Here is a 17,658-nt window from a genome sequence, read left to right as displayed (position 1 = left end):
ATAAATATTTTTTTTCAATTTTTTGCATAAATCTGCTCATCAACCTCAGTTCTAATCAAAACTACCAAATATATTTTTTTAAATATAAATTTTAACCCTTTAAATGCCAATTTAAAACTTAAAGTCACTGATGTGGGAAAAAATACACACAAAATGACCATTATAACCAAATTTTTTGAATGCAGAGACATGACACTATATAAATATAATTTTTACAATCAGGGTGGTTAACCCTATTCAGAAGGGCTCAAATGAGGTTATTTTCCTGTTGACCACCTGGTTTACCCATTTACCCGTTTCATAGGCCTGTTGTAAATATACCCTAGTTTCTGTATTTATATGATGGAGTTTATGAGCATATCAGTGTGTGTGTGTGCGCCCGCGTGTGTGTCTCTGTCTGTCTGTCTGTGTGTGTTGGCTGGAGGGTTAAAATAGAGGGCATGTAACTGCAGGGCTGATCTCAGAAGTGTAAGTTCGATAAGGTGAGTGACTTTTGTGCTCTGTCCTTAATCCAGCCAAAAAAATCAAAACATACACCCCAGCTATTAGAACCACAGAGAGTCTACATACAGTAAACAAAAGCAAAGTCGCCACCATACACGGTGTTGACACAGTGCCTGTGAACACCTTGGGATTTGAGTCGCTGGGGAGAAGGATGTTTGGGTTTCCCTCCTGGATCTGTTGCCTCAATGATTTCTTTTGTTGGTATATTTTAATGTAATATTTGGATTTCATTTGATCATGGTTAATCTTGACACCCCTTTTTACAACTGGGAGTCGTACTGTTCACGGCCACACATCACTTCATGGAGCTTTACCTTGTGTTTGTCTCTGTGTGGACAGACAGAATGTGAGCTCATTCTTCATGATTCCTCCACAGAGTGGACCAGCTGAGCTCAGAGGTTCCCAGTGGTCAGTCTGCCCAGCAGCATCAAACACAGCTGGACTCCATATTTATGGTCTGTACATGTACAGCAACTATTCTCCATCTATTCTGTTCACAGTCATCTCCATGCTGCACTTTGTAGACCAGTGGATTGTCAGTGTGTCCAACATGGATCTGATGTTTGGCTCCATGATTTCAGTCTGATTGGTTAATTCATATAGTATTCTGTTCCAGCTGCTGGAGGACAACATGGTGACTTTTGTGAAGGAGGAGCTGAAGAAGATCCAGGGGGTTCTGAGTCCAGATTACCCAGAATGCTTAGAGAGTCAGAGGGAGGATGAGGATGAAGAGCAGAGGAGCAGCAGAGAGGCATTAGTGAAGATCACAGTTCACTTCCTGAGGAGAATGAAGCAGGAGGAGCTGGCTGACCGTCTGCAGAGCAGTAAGAGGATTTCTCTAAAGATTTAACCTGCTGGATAAATGACACATTTACTGATGTCTCAACACACAGAACAATAGATATAAATTCTATAGGGGGTTTAGAAAATAACTTTCTATTCTTCTTTTGTGTTTATTTAGAGCTTCTTCCTTCAGTTTCTCAAATTAAACTTAAATCTGCTCTGAAGAAGAAGTTCCAGTGTGTGTTTGAGGGGATTTCTAAAGCAGGAAACCCAACCCTTCTGAATCAGATCTACACAGAGCTCTACATCACAGAGGGAGGGACTGGAGAGGTCAATGATGAACATGAGATCAGACAGATTGAAACAGCATCCAGGAAAGCAGGCAGAGCAGAAACAACCATCAGACAAGAAGACATCTTTAAACTCCCACCTGGAAGAGATGAACCAATCAGAACTGTGATGACAAAGGGAGTGGCTGGCATCGGGAAAACAGTCTTAACACAGAAGTTCACTCTGGACTGGGCTGAAGGCAAAGCCAACCAGGACATCCAGTTCATGTTTCCATTCACTTTCAGAGAGCTGAATGTGCTGAAAGAGAAAAAGTTCAGCTTGGTGGAACTTGTTCATCACTTCTTTACTGAAACCAAAGAAGCAGGAATCTGCAGCTTTGAAGAGTTCCAGGTTGTGTTCATCTTTGACGGTCTGGATGAGTGTCGACTTCCTCTGGACTTCCACAGCAAGGAGCCCCTGACTGATGCTACAGAGTCCACCTCAGTGGATGTGCTGCTGACAAACCTCATCAGGGGGAACCTGCTTCCCTCGGCTCGTCTCTGGATAACCACACGACCTGCAGCAGCCAATCAGATCCCTCCTGACTGTGTTGGCATGGTGACAGAGGTCAGAGGGTTCACTGACCCACAGAAGGAGGAGTACTTCAGGAAGAGATTCAGAGATAAGAAGCGGGCCAGCAGGATCATCTCCCACATCCAGACATCACGAAGCCTCCACATCATGTGCCACATCCCAGTCTTCTGCTGGATCACTGCTACAGTTCTGGAGGATGTGTTGAAAACCAGAGAGGGAGGAGAGCTGCCCAAGACCCTGACTGAGATGTACATCCACTTCCTGGTGGTTCAGGCCAAAGTGAAGAAGGTCAAGTATGATGGAGGAGCTGAGACAGATCCACACTGGAGTCCAGAGAGCAGGAAGATGATTGAGTCTCTGGGAAAACTGGCTTTTGAGCAGCTGCAGAAAGGAAACCTGATCTTCTATGAATCAGACCTGACAGAGTGTGGCATCGATATCTCAGCAGCCTCAGTGTACTCAGGAGTGTTCACACAGATCTTTATAGAGGAGAGATGGCTGTACCAGGAGAAGGTGTTCTGCTTCATCCATCTGAGTGTTCAGGAGTTTCTGGCTGCTCTTCATGTCCATCTGACCTTCATCAGCTCTGGAATCAACCTGATGGGAGAACAATCAAAGTCTCAGGAGTCTGAAACACTAAAAGAGTCTCTCTTCTACCAGAGTGCTGTGAACAAGGCCTTACAGAGTCCAAATGGACACCTGGACCTGTTCCTCCGCTTCCTCCTGGGTCTTTCACTGCAGACCAATCAGAGTCTCCTACGAGGCCTGCTGACACAGACAGGAAGTAGCTCACAGACCAATCAGGAAACAGTGGATTACATCAAGAAGAAGATCAGTGAGAGTCTGTCTGCAGAGAGAAGCATCAATCTGTTCCACTGTCTGAATGAACTGAATGATCGTTCTCTAGTGGAGGAGATCCAACAGTCCCTGAGTTCAGGAAGTCTCTCCACAGATAAACTGTCTCCTGCTCAGTGGTCAGCTCTGGTCTTCATCTTACTGTCATCAGGAAAAGATCTGGATGTGTTTGACCTGAAGAAATACTCTGCTTCAGAGGAGGCTCTTCTGAGGCTGCTGCCAGTGGTCAAAGCCTCCAACAAAGCGCTGTAAGTTAATCAGTTAGTCATGTAAATTTCTTTTTGATTATTTTCTTTCAATCTTGACTTAATGTTTTTTCTAATTTCAGTTTAATGTATGAAGTGTCACCTCAAAACAAGAAACAATTTTTGTCACTTTTTATAAAGATAGAAATCCAGTCATGCATTTGAGCATGACTCTCATGACATTTCATTATTTAATTAGACAATTGATAACTTATTTTTGTAACCTTCTATTTTTATTGTCTTATCAGTCTGATTGACTGTGACCTCTCAGAGAGAAGCTGTGAAGCTCTGTCCTCAGCTTTCAACTCCCAGTCCTCTAGTCTGACAGACCTGGACCTGAGTAACAACAACCTGCAGGATTCAGGAGTGAAGCAGCTGTCTGATGGACTGAAGAGTCCAAACTGCAGACTGGAATCACTCAGGTAAGGATTCATCAAACTGTTTTCATGAACACCTGTGGATGGTCTTTGTATGATTGTTATAACACCACAGGAACATACCTGAACTTGTAGGAAAGTATTTTTGGGTCATTTGATCAGTTTCCTTTTGGGCTGTATTTTCATCCAATAAATAATGTCAAGATTTATACTAAATTATTTCAGTCAGTTGTCCTCCAAAAGTGTTGTACCTCGTTCCTTATACCTTAACTTATATGCATGACATTACATTCGCTTTCAGTCAATTCACTCGGTACAACACATATAGTATGGGACATATATACACGCCCCGCAAAGCAGCCGTCAAACCTGCACCCTGGTGCAGTTCAGACCCAACATAAACAACAGAGTGAGCCACAGAAGGGCCTGTCACATCCAAGCTGTAGAACCGAACGAAAGTGTGTGGTGATGACCAACTGGCAGTAGCACAGTCATCACCCACAGACACTCCTCTAAACAGGGCCCATGATGCTGCCACACCCCTGTTTGAATGAGCTCTGACACCATAAGGTGCTGCTGTAAGCCAGAGAAATAGCTTCTACAATCCAATGAGACATTCTCTGCCGAGACAGAGCTTTACCCCTGGCTGGATTTACAAAACAAACAGCTGGTCACATAGACACACATTCTGTAATGTGTGTCTATGCCAGTGCATTCTCTGTAAGCATGCAACGAACGCACTGGGCACAGGGAATGTAACCACCTCTGCTCCTCAGTTTCAAAAGGAGGGGTGTAGAAACAGACGAGCTCCATGACACTGGAGCTGGAGTCAGATGGAATAACCTGAGGTAAGAAAGCCACATTTTGGTGTAAAGTCACATTAAAGCCATCAGATGCAAACTGAGTGCAAGACGAATGCACAGAGGGCACCTCCATCTTGCATGAAAAGCATTTCATATACACAGACTCAATTGGCTCAAATGGAGGACCACAAAGGGCCTCAAACACTTAAGGTCAAACCCACGAAGGGATGTTTGATTTAATCACAGGTCTCAGTCTACAGAGTCCTTTAAAAAAGTGCATGGCCAGAGGATGAGCGCCTGGCATCCCTTCATCAAGACCAACATGACAGGCAGAAATAGCAACTTAAATAGACATTAACTGTGGAAAAGGAGAGACTTTTGTCCAGGAGCTCCTGGAGAAACGTCAAAACATCCACAATAGAGATCTGAAAAGGAACAGTGTTCCTCTCCTGACACCACGACTCAAAATCCTGCCATTTACAGGCATATAAACCTCTAGTGGAAGATGCTGTAGCACCCTGAATTGTTGCCACAACAGCGGAGGACAGGCCCTCAGCACTTAAATTGGACCTCTCAACTGGTAGGCATGCAGTACGCCGGTATTTCCCCTTCTGCTTGAGAGAGGAGATCTTGGCGGAAAAGTAGTAGTAACTGAAAGTGAGCGAGGCAGCAATAAAACGTGACCACTCGGTGCTTCGATGGATGCGCTCGGCTCGACTCGGAGCATATTTTCTGCCTGACAAATCAAAACTGCTGACTCGGGATACTTTCGGGAGCTTTTCTGAAAATTCATGGAAAACCCCATCATCTTAATGTGAGACAAAACAAGCAACAGGTGTGTTGCAACCTGCTCTCTGGAACTCTCTATCAGAGCATAATTGCCCAGATAATCTAAGATGCTAATAACCTTCTCTCTTAGGGATAGCTAGCGCCGCTTCAACATACACTTCAACACACTTTGTAAATGTCCATCCAGACCACAGACAGAAACTGATGAATTACTATGTGAAAGTAAGCGTCTATGAGATCGATCGTAGCAAACCAATCTCCCAGACTGGCTGCGTACAGCGGCTGCCTGAGTGTCAACATTTTGAACTTGTACGTTCCTCTGTATTTGTTTAACACTCATAAGTCCAAAATAGAGCAGAGCCCCCGTCCTTTCTTTGGAACAACAAAGTAACTGCTGTAGCAGCCTTTGTTAGCCTTTGCTGGCTTTGTTTGGCTTTGCTGCCCTCTTCAGGGGAGGTGATGATACTGCAGGTTTGTGAGCACTCACCGGTTTGGGTCTCACATTGCGTCTGGGAATAATACTGTGGGACACAGGAAGGGTGTAATCCGTGGTGACTCTGACCTCATTCAGCAGGGATACCGGTGGGTTATTTGGGGTTACTTGTACTCCAAGCTCTGCCAGACACATGGACTGGTACGTCTGAAGCATAGTTACAGAGCTCAGCAGGCTGTGGCTGCTTGCGCTCTGTGACTTTTGTCCAGTTGAGATGCTGAGAGTCTGCAGGGCTTGGATAGAAGTGGGGTGGGGCATTTCACACCAGGGTTTTGGGAAATAAGCAGCCAAATAAGCCATTAAGGACAGCTCCATGAGCGGGGGGTTAACCCACCCAGCTTTCTCAGCACCTTCTAAGTCCAAAGCCAATAGTTGGGCACAATAGAAATTCCATAGCTGGGCACCGTGACGCCTATCGAGACCTTCGATGATGATCTTTGCTCCGAGACAATGTCCAGAATGTTTTTCACCGTAGCTCAGTCTAGAGATAAAAACCTGCGAAGCTTAAAGCTTTTTGAGCAGGAGGGGAGGGCCAGTTTACTTCAACCGTCAAGGCTAATGTCCAGGACATCATCGTCATCCTTGTGAGCCTAAAATTTAAATTGAGTCTCAATGGTGCTTCTTCCCAGTCTCTGATAACCCAACAACATAATCCATGTAGTCTGCCCAGTTACACATGGGGACATCAACCGAAAGATGTTCGTCTCTGGACTCGGATGAAGCCGGGTCACTCGACTCAGAGAGTAGGGGGTCAGCAGCTGAGGCAGCTGTCTTACCCAGCAGTCTTTCCAAAAGCTTGACCCATCTTTCCAGGGTCAAGGATCACGGAAGCTGGCGACAGAACGCTCAAATCTCAGGCTCCATCAACGCTCTCCAGACAGGATTGATAACCAGACAGACGGGGCACGTTTCGTGCTGGTCCTTCTCATGACGCAACAAGATGCACCCCTGAGGATAGGGGCGAACAGAGGAATTTTCCTTGTTTTAGCTTGGTGCTCATGGTGAGAAAGTAAGCTTTTCACGAGAATGACCACCTGAAATCAGCGCTCCGCACCCAGGCATGCTAACCAGCAGGCAGCAGTGACTAACACCAACAAGAGTGGTTAAGCTAATTCAGAGTTGACTGTAGCCTTCTGGGAGAACAAAACTAACCAGCAGAAACTAGGGAGCCTGAGATCAATAGAAGCATTCTTAGTGAAGTGAAGAGCGTAAGAACTAAGAAATGACTGGAATGATGACTGGCATAACATCCCATACTACATGTGTTGTACCGAGTGAATCGGCTGAAAGGGAACTACCATTATCAATATACATGTTTAATTTCATGTACATTCAGTCTATTAATTACATTCAACATGGTACAATTCAGTTACAGTATAAGTTGGAAACATTAAGGATAAGACATACACACAGCCAGAACATTGGAAACAATGTATGAATACAGCTCCAATCACATTAAACTTAAATGTAGACCTGGTTGTGATCAACTCTGAAACACTTCCACCAAAAATCTGCTTATTTGGAAGCAAAGTTCAAAGTTTCACAAAGACATGCCTTTATGATAAGCCCAGACATAAAATGATGTGTTTGAACACTGTAACAGTTTGATCCAAAGCACTGAAGCAGCAGAGGTAAATACATGGAGTGATACAGCTCCAACAGCCTCCCACAGAATCAGACCAGTTTCTGGTGGACCATCACTTTTTGGAACAACACCGGTCCTCAGCCATTCGCCCCGATGCTGTCCTTCTGCCACCTGATTCAATTCAATTCAATTCATTTTTATTTATATAGCGCCAAATTACAACAATTGTCATCTCAAGGCACTTAAATAATATAGTCCATTTCAAGCCAATTGGAATTCAATTCATTGTAATCATAATCCAATTCATTCATATAGAGCCAATTGAAACAGATTGCACCGAAGCTTGTCTTCAGTCCAATCTCCCGTCCTGAGCGTGCCTGTGGCGACTGTGGAAAGGAACGACTCCCTTTTAACAGGAAGAAACCTCTGGCAGAACCAGACTCAGGAAGGGTGGCCATCCGCCTCGACCAGCTGGGGTTTGAGAAGCCAGAAAAGAGGGGGGGAAAACACCATAACACCATTCAAAGGATACCTGTTGGAACAGGGAAACACAAGTTAATAACCACAATAATGTCACGTGTACATAATATCATTTGAGAAATTAAACAGGGGGGAAAAGAGAGCAAAGTGAGGAAAGGTGTGACAGATGAGGTCCCCCAGCAGTCTAAGCCTATAGCAGCTTAACTATGGGATGTTTCAGGATTACCTGAGCCATCCCTAACTGTAAGCTTTATCAAAAAGGAAAGTTTTAAGCCTAATCTTAAAAGTGGAAAGGGTGTCTGCTTTCTGAAGCCAAACTGGCAGCTTATTCCACAAGAGAGGGGCCTGATAACTGAAAGCTCTACCTCCCATTCTACTTTTAGAAACTCTGGGAAGAACAAGTAAACCTGCAGTTTGGGAGCGAAGTGCTCTATTAGGAAAATATCTTACAATGAGATCTTTCAAGATATGATGGAGCTCGGTCATTAAGAGCTTTATATGTGAGGAGAAGAATCTTAAATTCTATTCTGAATTTAACACGGAGCCAATGAAGAGAAGCTAAAACTGGAGAAACATGATCTCTCCTGTTTGTTCTCATCAGAACTCTGGCTGCAGCATTTTGGATCAGCTGGAGGCTTTTCAGAGAATATGTGGGACAGCCCAATAATAAGGAATTACAGTAGTCCAATCTTGAAGTAACAAATGCATGAACTAGTTTCTTTGCATCACCCTGAGACAGGATGTTCCTGATTTTAGCAATATTACGAAGGTGAAAGAAGGCAGTCCCAGAAACCAGTTTTATATGTGCGTCAAATGATAAATTCTGGTCAAAAATAACTCCAAGGTTCCTCACTGTAGAACTAGAAGCCAAGGAAATACCATCTAGAGTAACTATATGACTCGACAATTTCTCCCTGAAGCGCTCAGGTCCAAAGAGAACAACTTCAGTTTTGTCTGAATTTAGAAGTAGACAGTTCTGAGTCATCCAGGTCTTTATGTCTTCAAGACAAGCTTGTTGTCTGACCAACCTATTGGTTTCATCTGGTTTCATAAACAGGTACAGCTGAGTATCATCAGCATAACAATGGTAATTTATGCCATGCTGTCTGATAATGTTACCTAATGGAAGCATGTACAAAGTAAAAAGAATTGGTCCGAGCACAGAACCCTGAGGAACTCCATGACTTACTCCAATGTGTGAGGAAGATTCTTCTGATGTGTTGACTAGTTTCTAATGCCACCATTTCTTTCTTACCTCTTCAGGGTCCTTTGCTTAGACTTTACAGAGTTGATTCTTCTGTTTATTTTTTCCATTCAGCAGCTTTCTTCTGTTGGTGATAAGATCGGCAAATAAAACAGATTTCATTTTCTCTGCTTCACTGATGAGCGTTTCAGTTTCACATTTGTTAAATCAGCTTCTTCTTTCCTGCTGCTCTCACTGTGGTGCAGACCATATTTTATCTGAAAATGACTCAGCAGGGGAATGTCTGCATGTATTCTTGGCTAAAATGAGTGGAAATCAGGTTCATTCAGGTTTGTGCAGTTTGATTCTGACTTAGATTTATGAAGACACAACGTCAGTAATGTGAGACAGTTCCAGTTTCTCTGAACATTTGATGACATTCAGCTTCAGTTTCAGAGCAGTTCTCTCAGAGTTTCTGTGTTGTTTTGTGTGTCTGCAGCCTGTCAGGCTGTCTGATAACAGAGGAAGGCTGTGCTTCTCTGGCTGAAGCTGTGACCTCCAACCCCTCCCATCTGAGAGAGCTGGACCTGAGCTACAACCATCCAGGAGACTCAGGAGTGAAGCTGCTGACGGCTGCACTGAAGGATCCACACAAACTCAGGTATGGAGAGGCCTGCTGCAGCCACACACAATGTCTGATAGAGGAGAAAGAGCTGGAAACATGTTCTCTGTCCTGCACTCAGCCCTGTGTTTTTGCTTCCTGCTGAGTGTTACATGAACAATCACATATGTAGGAGCCTTTTTCCTTTGCTCAGAGCAGAAACACTGGTTGAACATAAACAGCAGATATTTGTGGAGGAGGTCTCCAAGGAAAACATCTGCAGGAACAACAGTGAGAAGTGTCTGTTGGTCCTCTGACCCTGGATCAGATACAGAGGTGGGTCCAGGATATGTTAGCCTAGCTTAGCACAAATATTTATAAAACCTTGTTCAGGTAAAGTTCCCCTTTATAAATCACTGTCCACCTGGGAATGTGCACATGTGGATTAGACCTGTGTCCCTGCTTCCATAAGCCCACATTTGACCATAAATGGTGGATGCAGAGCACCTCATGAATGTTGACGCTCAGGAATCCTCCTGCTGATTTGAGGCTTCTGACGGTGAATCACAGCAACACAACCTGAAAATGAATTTAGATTAGACAGAAATCAACATAAATGTGAATTTGGAAATATTTTTAAGAGATATTCCCTCCAAAGTCTTTCATTCGTGTTTTCTTTTTGTTGTTGCCAGTGCTCTGCAGAGTGTCATTAGGGTAGGGTCAATAGGTAGGGCCCTGGCGCCGCCTATGTCTCAAGTCATGAATGTTAGTTGGTGTTCCAGTATAATCGGTATGCCTGAAACCATCCAGTGAGAAACATTCTGTGGTGCAATAATAAGTGTGATTAAAATGCGTAAATGTTTTGTTTTTTGTGTAATTGATAAAATCTTAATTAACACGTTTAAGTTCTGGCCCTAGTTTGAACATGGTTATTTCGGCTTTCCAATCCCTGTAAAGTTGCTTGAGAGGATGAGAATAGGTCCTGTATGTTATATGACATGCTGAGGCTCAGAAAAGCGCGGTGGGTCCAGGTAAGTTTCAGAGTATTTAATAAGAAACACAAAAAGTAACTGGTGGCTTTCTAATTACACACACACAAGATGAAAGAATATGTACACTGTTTGTGTATGTATCAAAGCAATCAAACAAAGCAAAAAGCGGTCAACAAGAATTACGTGTCATGATCCTGGATTGCTTTTCTGGTTTAGTTTTGTATTCTGGTTTCCTAGTTTCTAGTCTGTTTAGTTTCCTATTAGTTTAACTTGTCATTTCCTGTTTCCCTCAGTTCCCTGTCAGTCTCCGGTTCCACCCCCATCTCCCGTGTTAAGTCTCCTCAGGTGTCTCATATCACTAATCATTCTCTCCACAGCATTTAGTCTCCTGTTGTCCTCTCAGTCTTTGTCAGATCCTCGCCGTCACCCCCATAGTCTACACTTTGTCTATTTCTCTTGTTGCTAGTTTTTCTGTGTTTCCAAGTTTCCTCTCGAGTGTTGTAGTGTTTGGTTTTGTTATCTCCTAGTATCTCCTAGTACCTTAGTTTCTAGCTTTTCTTCCAGCATTGCTGTGATTTTTATTTCTTGTAATAAACCCTTTAAGTTACCTTGAAACCCTGACATTACGGCTACCTAACTTGACTCTCAGTCCCTATAATCACTTAAACGGCTGTTTCTCTGCCATCAAAGTTATGTTCCAAATATGCAGATCCATCGGTATGCCATGGTCCCCGCCTTTCCTGTCGCTCAGCTCACACTTCACCCAACCTTAAACTTCCTTCCCTCAGGTGGTGAGCCAATATGAAAGTGGCATCTTGTGGCTTCTTCGGGCTGAGCCACCAGGCATTTACAGACAAGCCCCCTTCCATGGGTTCCCTCAGATTCTCTTTTCCTGATAGATGACACAGTGTCGCTGTATCGATGTCTTCGAATCGCTTTTTGTCTGATTCCTCAGCTGAGACCAGTTTGACTCGGAAGAACCTGTCCACGAATGCACAGTTTTCGCAACTGGTAACAGCAGTTGTTACTCAGTGTCCATGCAGCGGTAGATTCATCTGCAGGTTGTCATGCAGGAGCAAGGTGAAGAGTAAAGGTTTCTTGCCACTCTTTGGCCCTCATCAATCTTTTGAGAATGCGACTGGAAGTAATAACTGCAGAGCCACAAACGGGATCTGTTAGCTCACTATACACTCTGTGTACATTACTTTTTTGCCAAATTTCAAAGTACTGTTTCTTCAAATAGAAATCATCTAAACTGAACTTCAAACAAATCAATTTCCGTACCGAATGGTCTCTAATTATTTCTTTCTAATTGAATAAAGATTACTGACAGGACTGAAAAGATACTCCATTCAAATGTTTCTGTCCATATGTTTTCCTGTTCCTGTGTAGAACAATGTGTGTGTGTGTGTGTGTGAGAGCCATGTAATGTCAATGTTTGCATGCTGAAAGAGACTGTGCTGCTCTGACACCCCTCCTCCTTTCATGGTGGAGCCTGCTGGAGAACGATGGTTGACACCAGGTCTGAGGAAGTGTAAGTGTGTTCTTCATCTGATTCATGACATCCAACCATCTTCACACTGTCACATCACTCATTGATCAAAGTGAACAAATGATAGATCAATAACTGCAGCTGGATTGTGTTTGTTCTCTCCATCAGATTCCTGTCAACTCACAATCGACACAAACACAGTGAACAGAAACCTGAAACTGTCTGACAACAACAGGAAGGTGACACATGTGGAGGAGTTTCAGTCATATCCTGATCATCCAGATAGATTTGATGGCCGGCCTCAGCTGCTGTGTAGAAATGTTCTGACTGGTCGCTGTTACTGGGAGGTCGAGTGGAGAGGAAGAGTTTTTCTCTCTGTGTCTTACAGAGGAATCAGAAGAAAAGGGGGCAGTGATGAGTGTATGTTTGGATGGAATGATCAGTCCTGGAGTCTGAGATGTTCAGATGATGATGGTTTTTCCGTCTGTCACAAAAAGGGAGCAACTTTCATCTCCTCCTCCTCCTCCTCCTCCTCCTCCTCCGTCTCTAACAGAGCAGCAGTGTATGTGGACCGTCCTGCTGGCACTCTGTCCTTCTACAGAGTCTCCTCTGACACACTGATCCACCTCTACACCTTCAACACCACATTCACTGAACCTCTATATCTTGGTTTTGGGTTTTTGTTCAGTTCATCTGTTTCCTCAGTGTCTCTGTGTTGAGTCTAAAGAGTGTCCTCCTGTCAGAGAATCACTGTTGAACAGATAGTTCAGTCTGTACATGTCTGTCTCTTTCACTCAGAAACACCTTTTCAGATTCATGGATTCAGTCACTTTCTGTTTGAAACTCTTCTAAATGATGCGTTGGAAACTTCTTCCTCTTCCAGTCCTTTAAAGATAGAAGCTGCCATTCTTCCAGGATGTTGTTTTTCTGTGTTTCCAGTCAAAGCTTCACACTGAATATCAGTATGTTGTGTTTCTCTGCAGCTCACTTCAGCTGAGACCATTCAGTTCATGTCAGCTGCAGTTAGTTTGCTGCACATGTGACAAACTGTGACATCAAAGAGGAATCACTGAGCTGCAATCAGCCAAGATGAATTTCCAACCTGCTGACAGATCTTCACTGATTCTGCTCCAATGTTTAGGGACTCTGGTTTAAACTGATGGAGTTACTCAGTTCTGTCAGAGACAGTTGAGTTCTGTTAGAAAACTTTCTTCCTGCCCCTGGTTAACTTGTCATAGGTGTGATGACTCTGTGATGACACCAGCAGAGTTTGACCAAAGCCTGTCTCATACATCTTACTAAGACCTCAGAAATTTCGGTCAAATTGTTAGAAAAAAAGCCAAATGTGTCTTTCTATTCAAATGTGTTTTAGTTTTTGTTGCAAAACTTTAAAAAAAAACATGGATCATATAAAGAAAGCAACAGAGCGGAGTGTTTGGGTTAATATGGTGTTTTCTACTCTAAATATTGTTTTCATTATATCTGTTCTGTCTTCTCTGCTAATGATTCACAATAATAAAGCTGAACTTCAACCTAAATGCAGCCGTGCTTCCTTAAAGCGTAAATGATTCAATGAATCTGATGCTGATGTTTCACAGAGATGTTACTACATTGTTTGGTTTGATTGTTGAAGATTTGGATCATATATTGATATCTGACTGGACTTATTTGCCACATTTAATGTGTAAATCTTCCACCTCTCCGTTAAAACAAGACTTGTTTATGCAGAGAGAGTTTTATTCTGAAATAACTGAGTCATGCTTTTCTATCAGGATCCATCACAGACCAGACTTCCTGGAAGCTGAAAAACAGCTGGAAGGTCGTGCACGTGTGATGATCCAGACACATTTGATTACTCGTTTAATCTCTTATGTTATTCAGATATTTAAGAGTTGACAATATTCCTGGTTTCCCTGCTGTAAACATTCAACACATTAGTTTTTAAGAGACTCAAAGCAAAATGTTGCAAAGGTGAAAATCTTTCTCTCACAGCGGTTGTGTTTTTCTGAGCGGTCTGATGTCTGTCCCGCGACCAACTGGACTGGAAATGTCACTAAAACAATGAAGCTGCTGTTTTAGCAACCTCATGAAGTCAAGTGTTGTCCTGCTGTGAAAAACAGCAGCTGAGAGCTCAGATCAGGCATGAGGAGGGAAAACTGGGCAGAAACCTTCAAACACACCAGACTGAGAGCTGAAAGCACCCAACCACAGAGCTACAGCCAGGACCAGGACCCACAACCAGAACCAGGTACCATAGCTTTGACACAACTAACATTTAACCACTTTAAATATGTTTAAAGGCTGTTCAAATGTTTTCATTTTACACTGATGAGGGTCAAATGTGGAACTAACAAATATAAAGAATCTTTAAGATTACAGTTTAAGTACAGACGGTTCACGCTTTGTTGTCCTCTGGTGGGAGCATAAAGATGTGAACTGACAGCTGAACATCATGCTGATTTAGCTGCTGCTCTGATGCCACATGTTAACATCTGTCTGTTTGTCTCCAGGTGAATCATGACGAAGCGTACTCTGACCGTCTTTGTCCTGCTGAACGTCTTCATGCTGCTCAGGATTCCTGCAGATGAGACACATCAAACATCTTCATCATTTAGAGTTTCAGCTGCTTTCACACAGAAAAACTGCCTCACAGAGGAGATAAAGGAGAGTTGCCTGATGCAACCAGGAGCTCCATATTCACCTCACAGACGCCTCTTATTTAATGTTGTAAAAGGAGTTTTACTGCCGATCTGTCATGTGTTCATGTTAGCTGCACCAAACAGAGAAATTTCACTCACTTTAAAAAAAAAAACAGTATCACACATACAGACACATTAACACTAACAGGTTAAAGAAAACAAGCCAAAATTAACAAAGTCCCCAAACTGCAAACTTCTACACTGCTATATCTTTCAAGAGGTTTGAATTGGAGAGTGAAACCTACTTTAAACTGACTCAGGTTCAGGTTGCTTCTTTCTGACCAGCAGCTGCAGCAGTTTCACCTCTGAAATCAATCTAAAGCAGTGTTTGTGCATGGAGTTTGTATTCTCTGTCAGATTTAAACTGACAAAGGTGAAATGAGGGCTCAGCTGATTGGAAACATTTAGTTCATGATCATTTTTAATGTGGTATAAACACAGCTTGAATGAATGAATGCATGGACTTGATCTTTATCTGAGTGCATTTTAGATCAGACAGTTATTGCTCATTTAAATACAACTTATTCCTCAGAAGTTCATAAAACCATTCTTATCATCCAAGCTCTGCTTGAGCCACTTTATTAACTGATGTCCATCCATTTTCTATAACGTCAATCCATCGGTCGGGTAGCGGGGGGGCTGGAGCCTATCCCAGCAGTCATCGGGCGAAAGGCGGGGTACACCCTGGACAGGTCGCCAGTCCATCACAGGGCCACACAGAAAGACAAACGAGACGAACAACCATGCACGCTCACACTCACTCCTACGGACAATTTAGAGCCACCAATCAACCTGACATGCATGTTTTTGGACGGTGGGAGGAAGCCGGAGTACCCGGAGAGAACCCACGCATACACGGGGAGAACATGCAGACTCCACACAGAAAGGCCCAGGGGGGGGGGTTGAACCTGGAACTCTCTCACTGTGAGGCGACGGTGCTAAACACCACACCACCAGATGAAAATAATCTCTTCTCAAAGTGGTGCAGAGATAGTGGTCAGGTTGCTTGTTTGGTGGCTTCTGCTGCCTCGTCTTAACCTCGGCTCCCCATAAGACTGATGCTCACTCAGGTGAAGCCACAGACTGTGCAATGATTTCTACACCAGACACAGGCAGAAATCCATATATACAAATGCATTTGGATAGTTCCAGGCATGTGTAGTTATAGATATGTTTGGAAGCACACAGCAACACTCCCACATCAGTCAGCACGACAGGAACTGACAGAAAGTAGCGTCCTAAAACAGATGCCAACTATAAAAGAGGGAAAGAAGACTAAACTAGCCTTGAACAAGTTTAAGTTTGAATTTGCACAACACTGCTCAGAGTATTTAGTATTCAGGGTTGTATCGCATCGCATTTAAAAAGACAAAACGGTGGGAATTAGTTTCATTACAAACTCATGATCCAGCCTCATTTCTTTCTGACTGTCCTGTCTTCCTTAAAGTGGTCCTGATCAATAGTTCTCCAGCTTTCTCAAGGTCTTTCAGAGTTTTTCTTTGAACACTTTCTGCTTTTTCACTCATTTTTAGTCCTTGTACCAGAGTATTTTCAGAGGGATGTGTTTTTCTTTGTTAAGCCACTTAACTCTGACCTATGAATCATTCAAGCAGAAAAAGGCTCCTAACTCAAGGGATGAACCAGCCTGTCACAAAGACACATAATTTGTTCCCATTTCTTTAGTTGCATCTATGAAAAACACCAAAGATAACACAGTTTGACAGACAGAAAATGTTTTTGCAGCAATAAGGTGATTCCCAAAGAGCTATTAGCTGAAAACATATCTCAGCATGGTGTGCAGTGTGTCCTTAAAATTTTGGACAAAAGTGGAGGACAAAACAAGAAGTGCCAGACCTAAAAAACTATCTACAGCAGATGGACAGGATCTGAAAGTGATGTCCTTAAGAAAGAGGAAAAAATCCAGCAAAGACCTGACACAGGACCTGAGAGATGCATCTGTGCGTCTTCTCAATCCCCAGCTGGTCGAGGCGGATGGCCACCCTTCCTGAGTCTGGTTCTGCCAGAGGTTTCTTCCTGTTAAAAGGGAGTCGTTCCTTTCCACAGTTGCCACAGAAATGCTCAGGACAGGAGATTGGACTGAAGACAAGTTTCAGTGCAATCTGTTGGTTTCCTTAGCTAGGATATTGTTTTTTGAATTGGCTCTATATGAATGAATTGGATTATGATTACAATGAATTTAATTCCAATTGGCTTGAATTGGACTATATTATTTAAGTGCCTTGAGATGACAATTGTTGTAATTTGGCGCTATATAAATAAAATTGAATTGAATTTAATTGAATTGTTGCAAATGACACTCAGACTGAAAGACAAAAAAAAAGATAAAAACATGAAGATATAATCTGTTGTTTTGATTTTTATTTTATTTTGTGTCTGTGTTGATCTCAAATTCTTCCATCCCATCACATCACATAACATCACATCACATCACATTGTGACTTTTAATGCTTATTTTTCTTCCATTTTTGACTATTTTGTGTTTCATTTTGATCATTTGACATTTATTTGGATTTCTTTCATCGTCCTGTTTGCATCTGGTCCCTCATTCAGTCTCATTTTGGACATATTCTGTGGAGTTATATCTATTTTGGTGGTAATTTAACAGCTCTCTTAACAGTTTTCCATCTTCTGTTGGTCTTTGTTTGTGATCTTGTTAACTTTTATTTGTTTTTGAACATATTCTTATTGCTAACAGGTCACATACTGACGCCTGGTCCTGAGCACTTTCCATCAGTTTTCAGCGTACAGGGGAACCCCTTACCATCAGTTTTTAATGCTCAAGGAACTGCTGAATATGGCCAAAGAAAAGCTATTTATATTGTATAATTTAACAAAAAGGCGATTCAAAGTGCTTATACATTTCATTAAATGAATGAATTACAGTGGTAAACA

General features: G+C 42.7%; 2 protein-coding genes across 8 annotated transcripts in view; one reads left to right on the top strand and one right to left on the bottom strand.

Annotated features, from left to right (window-relative positions):
- LOC140290166 (protein NLRC3-like) overlaps positions 1–17,658 on the top strand; it is a 362,014-nt gene that overhangs the window by 51,511 nt on the left and 292,845 nt on the right. For 2 of the 3 annotated variants that reach the window (XM_072379326.1, XM_072379327.1), the window contains exons 7-13: positions 881–959; positions 1,121–1,328; positions 1,466–3,254; positions 3,500–3,673; positions 9,461–9,623; positions 12,043–12,088; positions 12,215–13,724. In XM_072379326.1, the coding sequence (XP_072235427.1) occupies positions 881–959; positions 1,121–1,328; positions 1,466–3,254; positions 3,500–3,673; positions 9,461–9,623; positions 12,043–12,088; positions 12,215–12,765 (3,010 nt within the window). In that variant the 3' untranslated portion in view covers positions 12,766–13,724. Of the gene's footprint in view, positions 1–880; positions 960–1,120; positions 1,329–1,465; positions 3,255–3,499; positions 3,674–9,460; positions 9,624–12,042; positions 12,089–12,214; positions 13,725–17,658 lie in introns of those variants that run through there. The other variant, XM_072379328.1, reaches the window with a different exon arrangement.
- LOC140290202 (NLR family CARD domain-containing protein 3-like) overlaps positions 1–17,658 on the bottom strand; it is a 556,114-nt gene that overhangs the window by 270,721 nt on the left and 267,735 nt on the right. The window lies entirely within an intron of this gene.

Source organism: Leuresthes tenuis, unplaced genomic scaffold, assembly GCF_036924035.1.
Source record: "Leuresthes tenuis unplaced genomic scaffold, fLeuTen1.0.hap1 SCAF_1, whole genome shotgun sequence".
NCBI lineage: Eukaryota > Metazoa > Chordata > Actinopteri > Atheriniformes > Atherinopsidae > Leuresthes > Leuresthes tenuis.
This window is presented reverse-complemented; position numbering and strand designations above follow the sequence as displayed.